Genomic DNA, 21,878 nt, shown 5'->3' on the forward strand with positions numbered 1-21,878 from the left:
TCTTCCACCTATAATGGCCACCATATATTTTCCACTATTTTATTCTCAACCCTACAGTTTGAATAGGTAATTTGCATTACAACTGTTTTTTCTGTACTCTGAGCCAGTTAATTTTAACATAATTCGAGATTGAATTGATATCTTGTTCAGTGTTTAGAGACACTAATAACTACATTTCAAAACAAATTTAATAGTACTACTTTCAACATATGATAATTAATGCTTTATTTGGCTAGAATATTGAGAAAAATGTAATGATCTGATCCACTCTAAATTCAATAAATACTATAAAGCAAGTTTGCTTTAAATCTAGAAGCTTGTTCTCACAAGTGTTTGCATCTAAGAGCGCTGACTGAAAATACAAGGAGTATGTATTTCTCTGATAATGAGTGATGTTGAGCATCTTTTCATGTGTTTGTTAGCCATCTGTATGTCTTCTTTGGAGAAATGTCTGTCTGTTTAGTTCTTTGGCCCATTTTTTTGATTGAGTCATTTATTTTTCTGGAATTGAGCTGCAGGAGTTGTATATTTTTGAGATATGTAGCAGAAAGAGCAAGGAGGATGGAGCAGGAAGATGCAAACCCTGGCTTTACAATTTGCTATACAATTTCTAAGCTTAGGTTGCTGAATCTTTAAAATGCAAATAATATGCATCCCTACTAACTTGTAGAACTATTGTGGTGGCAAAATAATACAAGGCATTTTGAGTTACAAAGAATCATATAAATGTCAGATACTATTTGCGGAATCTCATCATAAATAGTGAAATAACAGCTAAATGTCCTACTGGTGATAGCTTAAAAGTTTCTTTGTCATGGCTGAAGGACAGAAAGTATCTTAACATAATTATGTAGTATACTAGAAAAAGGGCTGTACGTTTGAAGTATTTGTCTATTGATGTCAATATCTGCTCTTGTTTCTCAGTATTTCTACTCAATTTGTGGGGGAAAAAATGCTTCTTACATTTTCATTCCAGATATCATACAAATCGCTGTAGAGAGGAACAAAGAAAGGCAAGATGGGAAACATATTTCTCATCAGAAAAAAATGCAAACCAGAAGGCAACAGAATAAATTTTTAAAATTCTCAAAGAATAAAACCGTCAGTCTAGAATTTACAGCTGGCAAAAGTGTCTTCTTTCAAATACAAAGGACTTTGTAAGAAACACAGATGCTAAAAGAATTCATTACCAGTCAATCCACACTATAAGAAACATTAGAGGAAATCTTTCAGGTAGGAGGACACCAAATGGAAATACAGATTTACACAAAGGAATGGAGAGCACTGCAAATGGCAGCTACATGAGTAGACCTATAAGAATCTTTCTCATTGTTTAAATCTCTTTAAAAGATAACTGGAACTATAACTACAATTCCATGACAGAGTAATAAATCAAGTCCCCCAAAAGCAATAAAGTTGGATAAATTTATTTAAAAAAGAAAACAAAACCCAACCATTTCAGTGCCCTTGACTCAGGCTAAAAGCACACAATACACTGAGATGTGCTCATTCAGGAAAATTACTGAACTTCAAGTAAGAAGAATAGAGTTGAGTCTGTGATCTTCTGGCCTGGGGCTGCCCCTAACTTTGCCCTGTAGTTCAACCAAGGCAAGGTAGTTTGTGAAAACAGTAAGCTTTGCTTCTTGTAGAATCTTGCTTGATTTGGAGTGTCTCAGTTAAAGCAGTAATCTTAGTGACTAGTGAAAGAAGACCAGTGGCTCTGTTACCCAGAGGCTGCTAGTCTATCTGGAGCAAGTAATAAGCAGGCAGACTAGCCAGAAATTTAACAAGGAGTTCTGGGAATGAGACGGCAACAGGGAATTTCATAAATTCTCCACATACATACCTAGGACTGACCTAAGTCTGTGCACATGTGCAGCAGAGACCTTAGTGGGCCCAAGCCAACTAATCCTTGGTCAACAGGGTCAGAGCCTATGCATGTGCCAAGGAGATATGAGAGAGTCCAGTGGAAAATAAAGGAATAATATTTGAATCCCAGTCCACACATCAAAAAAGTATAGATGCCTTACTGGCTTGAGGTATGTGAATACAATCTCTGATCAATCTTTGGCTAAACTGTAAGCTACATGGACACAGGGGAAATCTCTAGGATGCCAGGCTTAAAATTAAAACAAGACATAATGCTGGGTGCTTTAAGTATGCACTACTCTTCACAATAATCCTGCAAGGACACTTAGTAAGTGTACAACCAAGAGCCAGAATCCAGTACTATTTCATTCCAAAGCTCCAAGTAGTTTCCAAAGAATATACATGTTCTGTTCTTTTCTTTTAGCATAAATCTTCACTTCCCTGAAGCAGCAAGGTATGAACAAAATAATAAAATCTGCTTCCTTCTCCCATACAAATCCCAGTGAAGAACAATAAAATAATAATTCTCAACTTACTGCAAGAAGATTCATGATGGTATGCCCAGTCTCTCCGAACAATGGCTTCCGAAATCTGACGCTGAACAGTGGGCATGGATAAACTATGCAAATGAGAAATCAACAGACTAAGTTCGGCAGCTTATAATTTTGGTAAAAGAGATATCAAGTTTCATAAAGTTCTCAAAATATAATTGTAGATACTCATTAGAGCACTGAATTCCTTCCTCTGTGGTTAGGAAGTCTTTTTTAAAAGAGTTCACTCTTAGACATGTCTGAATCAGGACACTCCTTAGATAAGCCAAACACCAGGTGATCCTAGCTGGCTCCTTGAACTTTATGGTTTCAACTGTCTGTGCAAGCCAGGGAGACACAAATGTTGTTTCCTCTAAATTTAATCCTTTGCTTTCCTTACTATATTTTGCTGATTCATAATACCATCCTCTTAATAATGCCATGCAACAGAAAAGGCAAAGAAACTGACAGCAACTTATACAACTTCACTCAAAGTAACAGAGCTAGTAAGTGGCAAAGTTAAAAACCTATTCCGGTGGTCAATTCCTAGACCAGGGCAACTTTGATACGAAGTTTAAAATAAGGCTTGCATTCAGGCCTTAATGTCTTTAAAAACAATAGCAGCTTAGTTGCACTGCTACAACCATGGGCACAGAGGCTCTTTTATTGCTTACTTTACCAACTGAGAGTTATCTCTATACCATTAGCTTCCAGTCTGTTACATTATATAAAATATAATTTGTCATAACTATTTTCCAAACAAGTGACAAAAAATATGCTCACCATATATGGATACTATAAAAAATATAGTTACTTGTTAAGCTGATATTCATTTTTTCTGAAGATGATCCTGTATAAAACCTATAAATTAACCTATAAAATCAGTAAGTTTACAAGGCAATAAATAATCACTAACATCCTCACTTGTTATTTTGAGTCCTTCCCATTACAGCCAAAGCAATGCAAGAGACATGGGTCCAGAAGATCCCTGGAGGAGGTCTCAAAGAAAAATAGAGACACTGACCATATTTAGCTTAGTTATTTTAAAAGACTACTTCTGCTTAATTGTATCACCATGGGGCTCTGAATATCTCAAATCTCAAGTCTTTGCTTAGTTTTTATGTCTTGGTCTTGGTCATATGGTTTAGAAGAGGGTATTTTTTACTTACGTCGATATTCAGCTCCAAGTCTCAACATTAGTCGGATGGGAAACACTTTAGCCCAAGGAGTTTCCCATTTCTGAATGAGAATCCCAAACAAGTAAGGTGGGGTTGGGAGTACTAGGTCTTGAAGTGACTGGTAAGTAGATGTCACATATAAGAATCCACCATGTTCTTTACTGCCAAGGAAACTTTGACTGAAGAAGGAATGTCCCAAGTTGCCTACAACATTCCCTAAAACAAAAAAGTACATTAATTACTATCAATAAAACAATCATATTTTAATAATCATTATTATCAGCACTGGGCCAGACATTACCAAACATTAATTCCCAACCTTTCACTATGAAAGACACACATTTATAAAGTTGTTTCTTAAATAAATGGCATTTATTAAATGAAAATTTGTTCTCCAATTTGATGAGGGCTTCTGGTGAGCATAAAATACCTTGCATTATTAGCACACTCTAGTTTGTCTGGCTAAAAGACATAAAAAAATATTGATACCTTGCTTTAGATTATACAACTTACTGTATGAATTACTTTAGAGGTCTCAGGATCATAAATATTACCTCAAAGGTCATGAAAAAGTATTAGGATTAGGTACCTGCTCTCACACAGTTTACAGTCCCATTGAGTAAATAAATTCAATTCATGAATATAATTAATGAAGACATTAAGTACAGATACATAAGAGACACTTAAGGGAAGGAAATTTATGGAGAAAGTAGAATGACAGATTGGATTTATTCTAATTTTATTAATAGTTGAGATAAATATAAAACAGTAATAACCTAGGGCTTATTTAATCTCATATCAGGCAGGTTTTTTTTCTTTTACTTGCAAATGCTCTTAACTAAGTACTTTCTAATTCAAGTATTTTTTTAATGAAATAGTAACAAATCACCCTTCGTTAAGGAGACAGTTTCCTCAGTTTAGAATTACAAAAGAACTTCCTGATAAGGGCTGTTCAATAACGTAACAGAAGATTTATTCCGAGACATGTGCAAACTTCCTTTGATACCTCTGAAATAATAGCAAGTAGAGAAACTGCCATCAGAGAAGTTAATGCTTACTTTCCTTGGAAACTAAGAGTCTATTTGCAGAACAGTTCAGTGATGGAACATAGAATCCTTGAGAGAAGTGGAAGCTATACTAACAGCAGGGACCACAAGTGGAGAGAATACCACCCCACAAAATCCAGAGAAGCTTTATGACTGAAAGTCATGTTCACCTGCGCATCATCATCTTCCAAATACCTTCGGGGTAGTACCTTTGCCTCATTGGAAAAGACCCTGAAGCTGGGAAAGATTGAGGGCAGAAAGAGAAGAGGGCGACAGAGGAGGAGATGGTTGGATGGCATCATCAAATCAATGGACATGAGTTTGAGCAAATTCCAGGAGATGGTGAAGGACAGGGAAGCCTGGCGTGCTGCAGCCCATGGGGTCGCCAAGAGTCAGACATGAGTAAGCAACTGAACAACCACCTCTTCCCCAGGACTAACCAGATCTGGCTGCACATTTAAACTGCTGGGCCAGATCTATAAGAACAGAATAACCCCCATATCAAGGAAGGAAAATGTTATTTTGGAAAAAAAAAAATCACAAATTTTGAAGTCACAGAGACATGGGTTTGAACACTAGTTTGAGCATTTACTATTACGAGATTGGGGGCAAGTTACCTAATTTCTGTGAACCTCAGCATCTGTGACAATAGAGAAGATTACACTAAATTTCAGACTTGATGTGAATAAATGATAGAATATATGTAAAATGCCAAATAACATCTTGCACACAGTGTGTTCTCAAAAAATGTTAACTAGATGGGGAAACAGTGACACACTTTATTTTCTTGGGCTCCAAAATCACTATGGATGATGACTACGGACATGAAATTAAAAGACGCCTGCTCCTTGAAAGAAAAGCAATGACAAACCTAGACAGAATATTAAAAAGCAGAGACATTTCTTTGCCTACAAAGATCTATATAGTCAAAGCTATGGTTTTTCCAGTAGTCATGTATAGATGTGAGTTGGACCATAAAGAAGGCTGAGTGCCAAAGAATTGATGCTTTTGAACTGTGGTGCTGGAAGACTCTTGAGAGTCCCCTGGACTGCAAAAAGATCAAACCAGTCAATCCTAGAGAAAATCAATCCTGAATATTCACTAGAGGGACTGATGCTGAAGCTGAAGCTCCAATATTTTGACCACCTGATGTGAAGAGCTGACTCATTAGAAAAGACTCTGATGCTGGGAAAGATTGAAGGCAGGAGGAAAGGGGGATGACAGAGGATGAGATGGTTGGATGGCATCACTGACTCAACGGACATGAGTTTGAGCAAACTCCAGGAGATGGTGAAGGACAGGGAAGCCTGGTGTGCTGCAGTCCATGGAGTCGCAGAGTCAGACACGACTGAACCACTGAACAACAACAGCATCCATTCAACCATACAGACAAATCTCAAAAGCACTGCACTAAGAAAAATTAGTCAAACACAACAGTGAGATTTCATTGGTATAACTTTCTCAAAAATGCAAAACTATAGGGACAGAAATCAAATTACTAGTTGCCAGGAGCAGAGGGTAAAGTGAGGGGATTAAATACAAAGGGACATGAGGCAGGATTTAAAGATAATGAAAATATTATATATTTGATACCGGTAGCTGTTACCGGACTTTATTGGTTTGTCTAGATTCAATGAACTATTTATATACAGTATGTATTTATATACAGAATGTATTTATATACAGTAATATATGTCTAAAAAGGCACATTACTGTATATAAATTATACCTCATATACTTGACTAAAAAAACTCAGAGAACTTTAGTAGTGAACTTACAGAAAATCAAAGAGAAAGAGACAGTTCTAAAAGCCAAAGAGGAAAGACAAATAACTGTTTACTAAAAAAGGAGAAAGGGGGAATTCTTTGGCAGTCCACTGAGTAGGATGCTGCCCTTACGCTGTACAGGCCAAGGGCTTGGTCGCCGGTAAGGGAACTAAGAATCCATAACATACGCAGCTCAAAAAAAAAGCGGCTAGATTGCAGGGCTTCCCTGGTAGTTCAGATGGCAAAGAATCTGCCTGCAATGCAGTAGACCCAGATTCAACCTCTGGGTCAGGAAGATCCTCTGGAGTAGGAAATGGCATCCCACTCCAGTAGTCTCACCTGGAGAATTCCAGTAACAAGAGGAGCCTGGCAGGCTCTCGTCCATGGGGTTGCAAAGAGTAGGAGAAGTAGGAGGAGAGTAGGAGAAGTAGAAGTAGGAGAAGACTGAGAGACTAACATTTTCACTTTCTTTCAGATTGCAGAAAACGCCAGAAGACAATGAAGTAATACCTTCAAAGTACTTGGTAAGGGAAGGTGAAATGAAGCAATGAACGAAAGAAGGAAGAAAGGGAGGGAAAAAAAATCTGTTAACCTAGAATTCTTTAGCCAACTAATTATTTAAGAATGATGGAAAAATAAAAACATTTCAGACATACAAAGACTAATGGAGTTTAACAACCATACACCATCATCAAGAGAACTAATTAAGAGATGTGTTTCAGCAAGAAAAGCAAGTCCTAATGGAAACATGGGATACTAAAACAGCAGATAATAATATAGTGGTGAATTTAATAATTTTGATTGAACTGAAAATCAATCTTGATTTTTAATACTGGAATTAAAAACTGAATATAATTGAATATAAGTAATATTTTTTTTTCTTTTACAAAAGGTAAAACAAATTACAACAAATGCAAGAATGGCAAAGATATTAAATGAGTGAAGTATGCTGAGGTCTGTGTCATGTTTGGAAGGACTGAAATGCTCTGAGGCAGAACTGTCAGCTTCCTCCTGTTCACACCTTGTTTAATTCCCTACCTTTCTGTGGGGATAACACCTATTAATATATTGGGTGTCACTCCCATGATTAGGCTACTAATCAATAAACTTTGAGTTAATCAACAGGGAGGTTATCAGAGTTGGCCTGACATAAGCTCTTTAAATCTAGGTCTAGGGGTCAGAGATTCAAAGTGGAGACACACTCCTGCTGACCTGAAGGAAAGGAAACACTCATGTGGTAAACTACCAATGAGGCAAGGAGCTGCAGGCAGCCTCGGGGAGCCAAGAGTACTTCCCAACCAGTAGTAATAAGAAAATGGGTATTTGTAAGAAAGTGAATTCTGCCAACAACCTGAGGACCTTGGGCTCCAAATGAGAAGCCCAGCATAGCTAACACCTTAAGGCACCCTTAGATGAAGATTCACTTAAGCTGTGCCTGGACTTCTAACCTATGGAAACTGAGATAATAAATGTGTGCTGCTTTAAGCCTAAGTTTGTGCCTTAGGAATATAGTAATAAAAAACTAATACATACTGAATTTAACTCTGTCATAAAATGGTTATAGTTAACACTTATGTTGAAAAAATTAAAGGAATCCCAAAGAAAATGCTAATGCAACAGATACAGGAGTGAAAGACATAAACAGGATGTATCTGTCACAGAAAAAAAACTATACATGGCCAATAAATACATGAAAATATGCTCAGTCTCATTAATAGTGAAACGCAATTCAGAGTGAGATATCATTTATATCCACCAGTATGGCAAAAATTAAAACTCTGATAAAACCAAGTGTTGACAACTTTTATACACTGGAGATGGGCACAGATAGATATAAACTGGTAAACCTCTCTGGGAGACAGTTTAACATCACCTAATAATGTTGAAGATATCAATACCCTATAAAAAAGCAATTCTCCTCCTAAGCATTGTTGCTGTTTAGTCACTAAGTTGTGTCTGACTCTTTTGCAACGCCATGGACTATACTGCCTGCCAGGTTCCTCAGTCCATGGGATTTCCCAGCAAGAATACTGGTTGCTGTTGGTCAGTCACCAAGTTGTGTCCGACTCTTTGCAACCCCATGAACTGCAGTATGCCAGGCTTCCCTTTCCTTCACTATCTCCCAGAGTTTGTTCAAACTCGTGTCCATTGAATCGGTGTGCCATCCAACCATCTCATCCTCTGTCATCCCCATCTCCATCTGCCCTCAATCTTTCCCAGCATCAGGGTCTTTTCCATCGAGTCAGCTCTTCACCGAAGTATTGCAGCTTCAGCTTCAGCATCAGTCCTTCCAATGAATATTCAGACTTGATTTCCTTTAGGACTGACTAGTTGGATATCCTTACTGTCCAAGGGACTCTCAAAAGTCTTCTCCAGCAACACACTTCAAAAGCATCAATTCTTCAGTGCTCAGTCTTCTTTATGGTCCACCTTTCACATCTGAACATAACTACTGGAAAAACCACAGCTTTGACCATACAGACCTTTGTCCAACACTGATATCTCTGCTTTTTAATACACTGTCTAGGTTTGTCATAGATTTTTTTCCTAGGAACAAGCATCTTTTAATTTCGTGGCTACAGTCACTGTCCACAGTGATTTTAGAGCCTAAGAAAATAAAATCTGTTACTGTTTCCACTTTTTCCCCTATATAATTGCCAGGAAGTGATGGGACCAGATGCCATGATCTTAGTTTTTTGAACGCTGAGTTTTAAGCCAGTTTTCTGTAAAACCCAAACCAATTTGTGGCCAACCCAACATGTAACAAACCAAGAAATGTTTAGTTTGCCTTCAATGGTAGTATGAGGAGATTACTAGTGGGAAACGAGATTGAAAATAGACGATCAGATACGTACAGCACTGAATGTCAGAGTACACAGTTTATTCTAAAGGTAACATGGAGCCAAGAAAGGGTTTTGAGTAAAAGAGGGAAATAACTGAAGACTAACTCCAGAAAAAATAATCTGGTACATATAATTCCTGTTTCATTCAAATTCATGTTCTGAGTGTCTGTTTGTAAAACATAACTATAAGACATGGAGGAAGGGAGGAGAGACGGGGAGACATAACTTTCCCATGCCCTGCAATAACCAGTAGGCATCCTGAAACTCTCAGAATGTCACTTCTCACAAACCACCATTTTCCCCCTCACTGTGGAAAGGATAAGCAGTGATGTGTGACCAAAAACTTTATATACACTAAAAGAGAAACATATATAAATACATATATACATTATTATTAATACATGTAGTTTAGATTAAAAATTCATGAAAGAATTATAAAGACAGTTCATATAAGGGCTTCTGCAGCCTTTTGAGTGACATATAGCAGAGAAACCACTAAGCTTTGGATAGAGTGTTTAAGGTTTTTACACTGAAGGGAAATTTAACATATAGCTTGCCAGTTCCACACAATGTACCATAAGAGAAGAAAAATAATGAATCAGGATCATCTTAGAACACTTATAATGTGTCCATTTATTTTTAAAATATCACAGTGAAATAATATACTAAACTTCTACCTTGATTATCTAAATATGGGATTCACAGTAAAATAGACATAGCACATAAAGTATTATGCACATTTTTTTAAAAACTTCTATCCTATTAATATACTTAAAAATATTCCCTCTCTCCCAATTTTTAATAGTATGTCTTTATATTAGTATATTTAGTCTTTTGAACTTCTATGCATTTACTTTCATATTGTTACAGTTAGTAATATTTATAATTTACTTTGAAATCATAATAAAGTCACTCATGCTAGTGGTTTTTGAAACTTGAAAGTTAAATGAATATCTATATTATGATTATATGAATATTATTAAACAAGTTAGCAAGTTATCATTATCCTTCCTTCTACCAGATAACAATACCATGTCCTAAACCAATCAAAGGAAAAGATTCTTACATCATTGTGGTCAGTGGATTATCTTACAACTCTGATTACAGTCTTTGTAAAATAATAACTACACCAGATAAAGTATTAAAATTTATAACCTCCTCAAACCATGCCAAGTTCTAACTTGCCAATAATTCCAAAGTCCAACACCAGGCTTCCAAATTAAAGACTATTATTTTGCATCTGAGTCCAGAATTTCTTATCAACTATAAAGGGTGCAGACAAACTCATAAAGTATCCCCACCTGCCAGAGCATCCCGATAAAGCTGCACAAAATGGTTGAAGATATCCTTTGGCAAACACTTTTCATCTGGTAGACACTGCAGAAGAATGACTATCTCAGACTGACCAACTGCATGCATTCCCTTTGTTGTGAAACACCAGCACTTCCTGTTCACATCTACAGATTAAATAAAAATATACAAATGAAGACCTTCTTCTCAATCCTTACTCTTAAGAAATGCACAGAACTCTGTTTTAACACACCGAAGAATAAAACAGATCCCACTGACTTTGTATAATTCAACTGTGAACTGTCACTACTGAGCCAAAGGACTTTTGCAGAAAATAAAACATACCAGTGCCTCTGGCTCTGAGCAAACACTTAGATTGGATTCAGGTTGTGGCCTAAAGAAAATATATTTTGATGTACACTTACTGAATTTAAACTGTGATTGAAAGAGTCTAGCTATTTATAGTCTTTCCTGGAAGAAAGTTCCAGATAACCAGCAAGAGAACTTTTACTGACTTCATCCTGTAAAAAGTGGTGAAATAGATAGCTTTTCTGGACTAATTACTTCCACCTCTTCACTTTAAGGCTATGCAGAGGCACAACAACACAAGCTATATGTAGTTCAAAACAATGTTCAGTCCATGATACTTTTATTATTTGTACTTCAACACAAGATTCTCAATGGAATTGAAAGAGGGTTCAAATAAAATTATGGATATCATGATATAAATCAACACTAATAAAAGATCTTTCTTTCCCTCTGGGAATTGTTTCTTTATATACCAAACAAAAGGTGCCCAATCCAACTATATTAAGATGGTGCATACTTAAGGAATTCTAGACTAGCTATTTTCTAAGTATATAAACTATATATGGTAAATTGAAATTACAAGCAAATTATTTAAAATTTTGATCCTAGAAGGAAAGGTGGCAAGCATTAGTGACTAGCGAAACACACAAGGGTGTGATTAGCAAACAAACCAGAACTGCATTTCATGTATATAGAACCTCTAAAGAATTTAGTACATTGGTGATTCTGGTTTTCAAGGACAACTTAAGACAAATATACAGTGAGACTGGAGGACTGTTCCCCAATGCTTTCTTCGTCTCTCCAAAACTCTGCCTATTAACATTTATCCAGGATAAGTGAATTCTCCGTTTTCCAGTATGATCCTGGAATCAAGATTTGAAGTTACTGTCCTCTCTCTCATTCTGTTGCCTAAGAAGCTAGCACCAGGAATTGAGAAGTTTCTTCTGAATCCTAACTTGTGATACACTAAAGTTTTACTATGTGTTAGTTAACACTACTCCCAAATAAGGTTTTGCACCATGATTAAATGTTCCTGAGATTTAAACCTAGCATGTACAAATTGATCCCTCTGGATAATTTATCCACCTCTAGTTATCCGAGTGGTGAGTTGTGACTTGGCATACCCATCTCAGGAAGAACTTAACTCAGAAGTTCCGTTTGGCTTTCCTCCATGGAGAATTCACGTATCTCACTCCTTTGACTAAAAACAAGAGTCTCAGTCCCACAGTTGTCCTCAACGATATATAATTTATTAGAAACCAACTTCTTCGGTACCCAGTTTTCATTAAGATGTACTTCTTCAGCAACCAGTTTTCATTAAGGATTTATTTCATTAAAAATACTTGTGTGTAATGAATCTAAAAGCTTTATTATCTATGACTCAGTACCTCATTTTAATTTAAAAAAAAACACAAATTTTCAACTTACAATTTACAATTTTAACCATTGACAACAAATTTGCATTTAAAACAAATACAAGTGGGTCAGGGCCACCATCCTCCAACTGCTGCATTACTGAAATCTGTGATGGTTTCTCTTCCACAGCATAGTCTGTAAAGGGAGAAAACAATGTTAAGAGACTGGTTAAAGAGACAAATCAAGAGAGAAATCTGACAGAGGAACGGCCTCATCATTCATAGGAAAAAAGCAACTGATTTACAGATAGGCAAATACAGGTTTGTATCTGCTAACCTAGTGTCATATTACTAGCGCCCTTTCATTCGCAAAAGTGATCCAGTCCAGTTTGGATGGTAACACAGTTATCCTATGCTTAGACGTCTCCACACAATGGTTTATATCACAGTCTAAAAACAACCCTTTGATTTAACAAAAATCCTCCAACCATCATAATAAGAATTTCACATATGACATGTTCTAAGACCAACATATAAAATAATCTGCGATACACAAGGAAGTGGTAATATACTAGTTACCGCTGGAAAGGATGTATAGCGGTTGAAACAGAGGGGAATCCTACTTCTTACTCTATATGCTTTTGTATTGTTGAGATTTTTTACCATTAAAAGTCAAACTTTAAAAATGTACCTAGAAAGTAAAGTATCATAAGTGACTGGTTTTATGAAAAAAATGCCTCGAAGAATAAGTCAAGAAAGAGATTAGTATACATATCACCAAAATCAGCAGGAAATCACATATCAGATTCTTAGCATGACAAGTTAATACTTGAGGCTGCACAGAACCCCTCCCATTTAATCTTTGCAAGCATATTATGTAAAATTCAGCCACACCATTTTGAATGATGGTAGTCCTCTCAGCTTGAAGTCAAAACCCTGGGTAATAACTATTGCAGAATCTACAGACAGGGGGACAGAATTAAAAATTCTAAAAGCTGCATATTGTTCAGTGTAAGTGAAGTCACTCAGTCGTGTCCAACTCTTTGTGACCCCATGGACAGTAGCCTCCACCAGGCTCCTCCGTCCATGGGATTTTCTAGGCAAGAGTATTGGAGTGGGTTGCCATTTCCTTCTCCAGGGAATCTTCCCAACCCAGGGATTGAACCCAGGTCTCCTGCATTGTAGACAGACGCTTGACCATCTGAGCCACCAGGGAAGTCCATATTGTTTGGTCTTATATAAAATGCAATGAGGGATAGCAAGATAGAACAAAGTAACACCATTTCTCACTAACCAATAGAAGCAAAAATGTATTTTGGAAATGTATATCCTATCAATGAAAATATTTATTGAAAAGAGAAACATTAAGTGATTTAAATTTTAAAAAATTTTTTTCCACTGGAATACAAAATAGCAAAATTCTGCTCAGAGATAGTAATATGGTTTAAGGAAGTGAATACACATAACTAGTTGCTGCTTCTTGACAAGAGAGGCTTTGACAATTAGATTTAATGGATGTAACTTTTAATGAAAACACAATCTTAATTAACAACAGAAGCCAAGTTAATTTCTTATTAAGATTTATTAAAATAACCCAAATTTGAAACCTAAGTGGCAAATTTACTTACAAAAGAATATTTTTAGATGGCTCTAGTAAAGAAGCTTTATCCAATCAAAAGAACGCTTAACTTTATGTGAAAGTTCATTGTTGAAGCATCTGAGATACAAGCTGGATTTGACAGTATGATACATTCAGCCCAGCACCATGACAGGAACAGAAGACACAAACATGAATTCAGACTGAAGGAACTCATGGTTTAGGTGAAAGAATCAGACCTATACAGTATGTAAATTACAGTGAAAAATGTGTTAGTATAGTAATAGTCTATAAGAATTTCTATTTAAACAGAAATGAGGATGTAAAACACTACTACAAAGACATCCAACGTAGGATTCAGAGAAGTTTTCCATTAATATGGATTTTGAAAGATTGAGGAGTTATTCAAGGAGACTGGCATATAGCAGGGTATTCTATTCTAGATAGAAGAAAGGAAAATAATAAAAATATTTATTACATGCCTACTTTGTACCAATTTTCTTATTATATATTTTCAGGTATGAAATCTAATTTAAATTCATAATGATACTTAAGTAGGTATAGTTACATAATTTAAAAGAAAACAAAAAAGTAGGAAAAGGATTCAGAGAGATAAATGACTTGCCCCCTGGATCATAAGGGCTTCCCTGGTAGCTCAGCAGATAAACAATCCACCGGCAATGCAGGAGACCTGGTTCGATTCCTGGGTCAGGAAGACCTGCTGGAGAAGGGATAGGCTACCCACTCCAGTATTCTTGGGCTTCCCTGGTGGCTCAGTTGGTAAAGAATCAGCCTGCAATGCAGGAGACATGGGTTTGATCCCTGGGTTGGGAAGATTCCCCTGGAGAAGGGAATGGATACCCACTCCAGTATTCTGGCCTGGAGAATTCCAGTCTGGAGAATTCCATGGACTGTATAGTCCATGGGGTTGCAAAGAGTAAGACAGGAATGGGCATCTTTCACTGGATCATAGAGCTAGAATGGACTGGTACTGGAATTAAAACTCGGGCTTTTCCAGCTCTTAATAATTAAGTCCATGTTCTTCCCACTATTGCACACCATAAGAAAAAGCATGGAAGTATGAAATGTGAACATTGAGAAAACAGCAAATAATCTGTATTATGCCTGTAAAGTACTAAGGTGCTGGCTGGAAATAGATAAATTGAGATAAGGTTACCAGGAACACTATACATCAAAGGAAGTAATTTATATTGAAGGCACTGGGAACCCATTGAATTTTCTAAGCAAGAATAGTATATGATAATATCTATGTTTAAAAAGATAACTGGACCTATGCAAGATTATAAGCTTTTGCATCACAAAGAAAACCATAAACAAAATGAAAAGGAAATCTACAGACTAGGAGAAAATATTTGCAAATGATGCAACCAACAAGAGCTTAATTTCCAAAATATACAAACAGCTCACACATCTCAGTAACAAAAAATTATCCAATCAAAAATGAGCAGAAAACCTAAAGAGACATTTCTCCAAAGAAGATATACAGATGGCCAACAGGCACATGAAAGAAAAGATGCTCAACATCACTCATAGAAAAATGCAAATCAAAACTACAATGAAGTACTACCTCATACCAGTCAGAATTGCTATCACTAAAAAGTCTACATATAACAAATCCCAGAGAGGCTGTGGGGAAAAGGGAACCTTCCTACACTGTTGGTGGGAATGTAAATTGGTGAAGCTATTATGTAGAACACTATGGAGATTCCTCAAAAAACTAAAAATAGATTTGCCATATCATCTAGCAGTTCAACTTCTGGGTATATACCTGGACAAAACTATAATTTGAAAAAATGCATGCACCCCTATGTTCAGAGTAGCAACATTTAAAATAGCCAAGACATGGAAACAACCTAAATGTCCATTGACAAATGAACAGATAAAGAAGATACGGTGTGTATATATACAACGCAATATTACTAAGCCATTAAAAAAAAATACGTGAAATAATGCCATTTGCAGTTACATGAATGGACCTAGAGATTACTATACTAAGCGAAGCAAGTCAGAAAGAGAAAACCAAATAGCATATGATATCACTTATACGTAGATTCTCTACAAAACTGAAACAGACTCACAGACATAGAAAATAGATTTGTCATTGCCGAGGGAAATGGGAGTGTGGGGGAGGGTTGGATTGGGAGTTTGGGACTAGCAGATGCAAACTATTATATATAGAATGGATAAAAAAACAAGGTCCTACTGTATAGCACAGGGTACTATATTCAATGTCCTGTTACAAATCATAATGGAAAATATATCAGAAAGTATACATATGTGTGTGTGTGTACACAGACGCACACACTCACACACACATACATATATACACACAAACACATGTATAACTGAATTACTTTGCTGCACACCAGAAATTAACCCATTGTAAATCAACTGTACTTAAACAAAATAAAAGATAACTGGCACCAATGTGCAAGATTAAATAAAGGTGAGGAAAACTGAAGGCAAGGAGACAAGGTAAAAGACTAGAACAAAAGTGAGGAAAGATTATTGGAAAAAACCATCTCCTGAAAATGTACTGACTGGATGCTGATCTGGATCTATCAACAAGAAATTTTCACATAAAGATAAGCATTCTTTTGACTGAGTAGTACCTTTGCTTCTTACCAGGGCTCACTAAAAATATTTTTTAACAGAAAATTGCTACTTATGTTCTGTGCTCTCCACTTATTATATATACATTTCTGAATATGTATTCTACTCAAAACAAAAAGTTAAATGAATATAATGACTGTATAACATGGGTCAATCCTAGAACTATGAGCAACTCTTCACAGAGTATTATATGCTTTGGAATACAAAGAAAGAACTGCCAATAAGCTACATTTACATTACAATTAAAAATAATATATCCTTTCAACAAATGAAATTATACTATAAAAACATAAATATATTATCTAAAACAATCACTAACAGCAACAGTGCTTTTCATGGCACTTAATAATCACTTTTTTGTTGCTAGAAAAGAGAAAGGAGGTTATTACTTGAATTCTCTCTCATTCCCTTAATTGGAAGGCAACATTTTGCATGTATAACTATCCCTGTTTAAACATCTAAGTCCACATACCTCCTTTTACCCCAGTGGAGATGAGAATGGGAGGAAGACCATCTTCAGGAATAAGGTTCATTGCACTGCCAACAGGACTTCCGACCTGAGTTATACTTCCAGAGAATAGAGAAATATTCGTCTAGGAAAAGTAAATTGGCATAGACAGCATTACAGAGAGTTTAAGAATTTGGCAGGATATAGTCAAGACTACAAATGGGAATTTAAGTGAAAACTTCAAATTCATACTTTTTGAAATATAGCATAAGATACTCATTAACCTGTGGGTCTCAAGGGCTGGGCTTAAACTATAAACGAAAATGTGAAAATTTTTACAGTTGTATAGTTTCTCCTTTTGGCATCATCAAATCATAGTAATGAGAGAAAGCTTCCTCTACCAAGGCTTCTTTTACCATAAAAGAAAAATATTTTTTAAACCAGCAGTGGCAACAGAAACAAAATTTCAATATTATCTCATACTTTCTGAACATTTACACATTTGGATCTACTTAAAGTCTTAATGATAGGCTTTTTCAAAGTAACTTTGAGAATTGGGGTGATGGTTATACGACAATGTAAATGTAATTTAAAATGGCTAAAAAGGCAAATTTTATGTTATATATATTGTACTATAATGTAAAAAATTAACTTTGATAACATACAGTTTTCATTTACTTTGTAATGAAATTAAACTTCAAGTTCTTTTTTCTTTGCATCAATATGAAGGTCACATTAACTAAACTTAATAAAGTATAATGTTGCAGAATACATCTTGAGTGGGTTTAAATCCACTTAATTAACAATTTAATAGAATATGCTCAAAGAGCTATTAAAATGATGCTCTACTCTCTATATTCTTCACAACTTAAGCAAGAAACAGAAGCTTTAAGCACTATTTACAGTAGCCAAGATATGACACAGAAGCAACCTAAGCATCCATCTAACAGATGAATGGATAGAGAAGATACAGATGTGCGCGTGCGCACACACACACACACACACACACACACACACGGCAAAGCAACCTAAGCATCCATCTAACTAACAGATGAATGGATAGAGAAGATACAGATGTGAGCGCGCGCACACACACACACACACACACACACACACACACACACACGGCAAGCAACCTAAGCATCCATCTAACTAACAGATGAATGGATAGAGAAGATACAGATGTGAGCGCGCACACACACACACACACACACACACACACGGCAAGCAACCTAAGCATCCATCTAACTAACAGATGAATGGATAGAGAAGATACAGATGTGAGCGCGCACACACACACACACACACACACACACACACACACACACACACACTAACACAGATGTGAGCACGCACACACACACACACACACACACACACGGCTTCCCAGGTGGTGCTAGTTGTAAAGAATCCACCTGCCAGTGCAGGAGACATAAGAGACACAGGTTCGATCCCTGGGTCAGGGAGATCCCTGCAGGAGGAAATGGCAACCCACTTCAGTATTCTTGCCTGGAAAATCCCATGGACAGAGGAGTCTGGTGGGCTATAGTACATGGGGTCTCAAAGAATCATGCACACTTGCGCACGTGTGTACACACACACACACACACATATACACACCCACACAGGAATATTACTCAGCCATAAAAAAGAATGAAATAATGCCATTTGTAGCAACTTGGATAGACCTAGACATTATCATACTAAATGAAGTAAGTGAGAAAGACAAAAGTCACATATTTATATACAGAATCTAAAAAAAAGTAATACAAATAAACTTATTTATAAACCAGAAATAGAGTCACAGACTTAGAAAACAAACTTTCCCTAAAGGGGAAAGGAGGAGGTGATAAATTAGGAGTTTGGGATTAACATATACACGCTAGTTTATGTAAAATAGACAAACAGCAAGTTCCTACTGTATAGTCAGTATCTTGTAATAATCTATAATGGAAAAGAATATGAAAAAGAATATATAAATATATAATAAGCACAAATGAATCACTTTGTTCTACACTTTGTACACTTTGCTATATATAATACAACACTGTGAATCAATAATACTTCAACTGTTAAAAAAGAAAGCTTTAAAAGAGTTAAAGAAAAAGCATATAAAAACTGTTTAACATGTTTAAAAATGCTTATAGCAGCTTTACTCAAATAGCCCAAATATGGAAACAATCCAAATGCCCATTATAGGAAAACAGATAAACTGTGGCATAGCTACATGATGGAACATTACTCAGCAATAAAAAATATTTACTTTTGATGCACACACCATGAATAAATCTCATTAATTAGAGTTTAAGAAGCTAGACACAAAACATTATATACTATATTTTTCCATTTATATGAAATTCAAAAACAGGCAAAACAAATCTGTGGTGATACAAGTCAGAATAATGTTTATTTTTCCGGGGGGGTGGGGAGAGGGAAGGTATTGACAGAAAAAGGGCATGAAGGAAACTTCTATGGTGACAGAAATATGTGTATCTTTACCTGGGAGGTGGTTACATGTGTGTGTGTGTCTATATGTATATATAGAGAGACACACACATATGTGTATGTTCATCAATGTTTTCCTAAAGATTAATGCTCCTTAAGTACTTCACTATATATATATATATAAAATACTTGAATAAAGATTAAAATTATTAAAAAAAACCCAGGTGTTAACATATTTTTGTCTATATTAACTATAATTTAGGACTATAAGTTTTTAGTGGGTTTTTGCTAAAAATTTTGCAGTGTTCTCAGGACACCACCCTATAATGAAATTTGGAAAATTTTATTGGCTAAACATTATTGATCTAAAGGGCTAATACAGGAAACAAAGTAACCTAATCCAACTTGTTATTTAATGATGCATAAATCCACCTTTTAATATTATAAGTAGTAGTCATCTGGCCTCTACTTAAATATCTATGAAAAGAAATTTGTTTCATTTCCTGAGCATCTTTTAAATAAGTGCCAGGCACTCTACTAGATCATGAAAATGAAAAAAATATATTCAACTCTGGCCTTAAAGAATTTGTTTCCCTTCATTTTATCAGACAAACATTAATATAGAGTATTGAACATTGTGAGAGCACAGAAATAAAATAACTAACTTGTTTTAGTTTCTCTTAATGACCTGAGTTTTGTTTCACTAAAACAGTCATTCACTAGAGCTAGCTCATTCATTCAAAAAATTTATGTTTTAAGAACCTATCATATAAGTTTCATAGAAAGAAAAACACTATAATCTTTACTGTATAATCACTACAGTTATCGCTGATTCAGGTAAGATTGTCTCAAAGGGCAGTAAGACCTTGAAAGACTATAGGAGAACAGGACACCCAGAGTCTCAAAGTATCACCCTCATTTTACTTTTTAGTTGCAAAGAGGAAAAGCTACTTTTGCAGTGGACATACACAAGAGACATCAATTTAACTAATTATCAAACTGATACTTCTTGATGTGTTCCAGTAAAATGACCATCACTTATGATAGTATCATTCTTGCTGAAAATATTTAATCTGAAACTACTTATGAGGGCAAAAACAAACACAAATTAAGGATTTTATGCCAAATATGGCCTACATGCTTCAAAAATATTAATGATGTGAAAGACAAAAAAAAAGTGGGAAAACTGTTCTCAATGAAAGAAAATCAAAGAAACATAACTAAACAGAACTGTGATCCTTGATGGAATCCTAATTTTTAAAAAAATATTTTAATAAAAATTATATATATAAAATATATACACATACGTATGTATAAAGGAAAGAATAAGAACATCATGGAACAACTGGAGAAATCTGAATATGAATGATATGTTTGATAATAGAATTATGTGTTAAATTTGTTTCTCATGTAATTGTACTTAAGTTAAAAAAAAAAATGACTTGTTCTCAGGAAACATAAGCTGAAGTATTAAAGTGACAAACTGTAACTAATCCTCAAATGGTTCCTCAAAAAAAAAATTTGTGTGTGTGTAGAGGTAAAGTAAATGTGGCAAAATGGCAACAACAGGTGAATATGGATGAACAGTATATAAGCGTCCACTGTACTATTCCTGCAACTCTTCTGTGGGTTGAAATTTTTCCACATAAACAATTGGAGAAAAAATAAATTTTCTTGACAAAGTCATTTATTAGATACAAAGAAGAATCAGTCCTAGTTCTTGCTATTGTCCTCTGCAGCCATAGAAAAATCCCCCAAAACAGAAATACTTGAAGACAGTGATATGGTTTACTGTACTTTCATCAAAAAGGAAATTTAGCTCTGTATGTCAATAAATTTAATCTTAACATGTAATTTCAACTACAACCAAATCAAAAAATCATGTAAATTTCTAGAAAAATATTATAGAACATAAATATAAACAAACAGTAACCATAAAAACTTGAAAAGTAGCAACATTATCCAAATTCTGATCCTCTTACTTTATTTAAAAAAAAAAAGACAAACACACATAGCTGGAATTAATCACCTTATTATAATCTTGACTACCATATTAAATGGGCAAATAGTAATAATATCGGGGCCCACTGTATAAACAATCCTATGTGTATACTTTCTAATTATGGCTCTAGGTGGCTCTATTCTTTCACGGACTCAAAAATAATGAAGATAGTATTTGTCCCCTTCTGAAAATAAACCCCCAAATTGTGACCAGTATATCCTATAGAGACAAAGTAAATGTGACCACACAGTATGAGCTCATTTCCTCAGATAAACTAATCTTTCAACCATTAAGTCAGTGGATTTTCAACTTATTTTTAAGCTTTAGAATCCCTTTTTAAAAATCTTACATGGAAACACTACAGGTACACCAGAAAAAAGTAGAGATACTCAGACTGAAGACAAAGGACAGATTAATTCCTCAGCCATCTTCCTATTTCCTGGCCCTTCCTCACCACGGCAATTTCTTGGAGGCTATCACAGAACCTGGGGAATATGCTTTTAAAAAGCTTGTGTATCACGGGACCAGGGTTTTCCTGGTGCCTTGACAGCAGAAGAATCCGCCTG

General features: G+C 35.5%; 1 protein-coding gene across 3 annotated transcripts in view; it reads right to left on the bottom strand.

Moving 5' to 3' along the window:
• The window catches only part of ZFYVE9 (zinc finger FYVE-type containing 9), a 176,909-nt gene that overhangs the window by 40,434 nt on the left and 114,597 nt on the right, over nt 1-21,878 (bottom strand). For all 3 annotated transcript variants that reach the window (XM_043461328.1, XM_043461325.1, XM_043461326.1), the window contains 5 exons: nt 16,890-17,010; nt 12,260-12,382; nt 10,534-10,689; nt 3,569-3,793; nt 2,406-2,488 (listed from right to left, as the gene is read on the bottom strand). In XM_043461328.1, coding sequence (XP_043317263.1) covers nt 2,406-2,488; nt 3,569-3,793; nt 10,534-10,689; nt 12,260-12,382; nt 16,890-17,010 — 708 coding nt within the window. The remainder of the gene's footprint in view (nt 1-2,405; nt 2,489-3,568; nt 3,794-10,533; nt 10,690-12,259; nt 12,383-16,889; nt 17,011-21,878) is intronic.

This window comes from Cervus canadensis, chromosome 2, assembly GCF_019320065.1.
Source record: "Cervus canadensis isolate Bull #8, Minnesota chromosome 2, ASM1932006v1, whole genome shotgun sequence".
In the NCBI taxonomy this organism is placed as follows: Eukaryota; Metazoa; Chordata; class Mammalia; order Artiodactyla; family Cervidae; genus Cervus; species Cervus canadensis.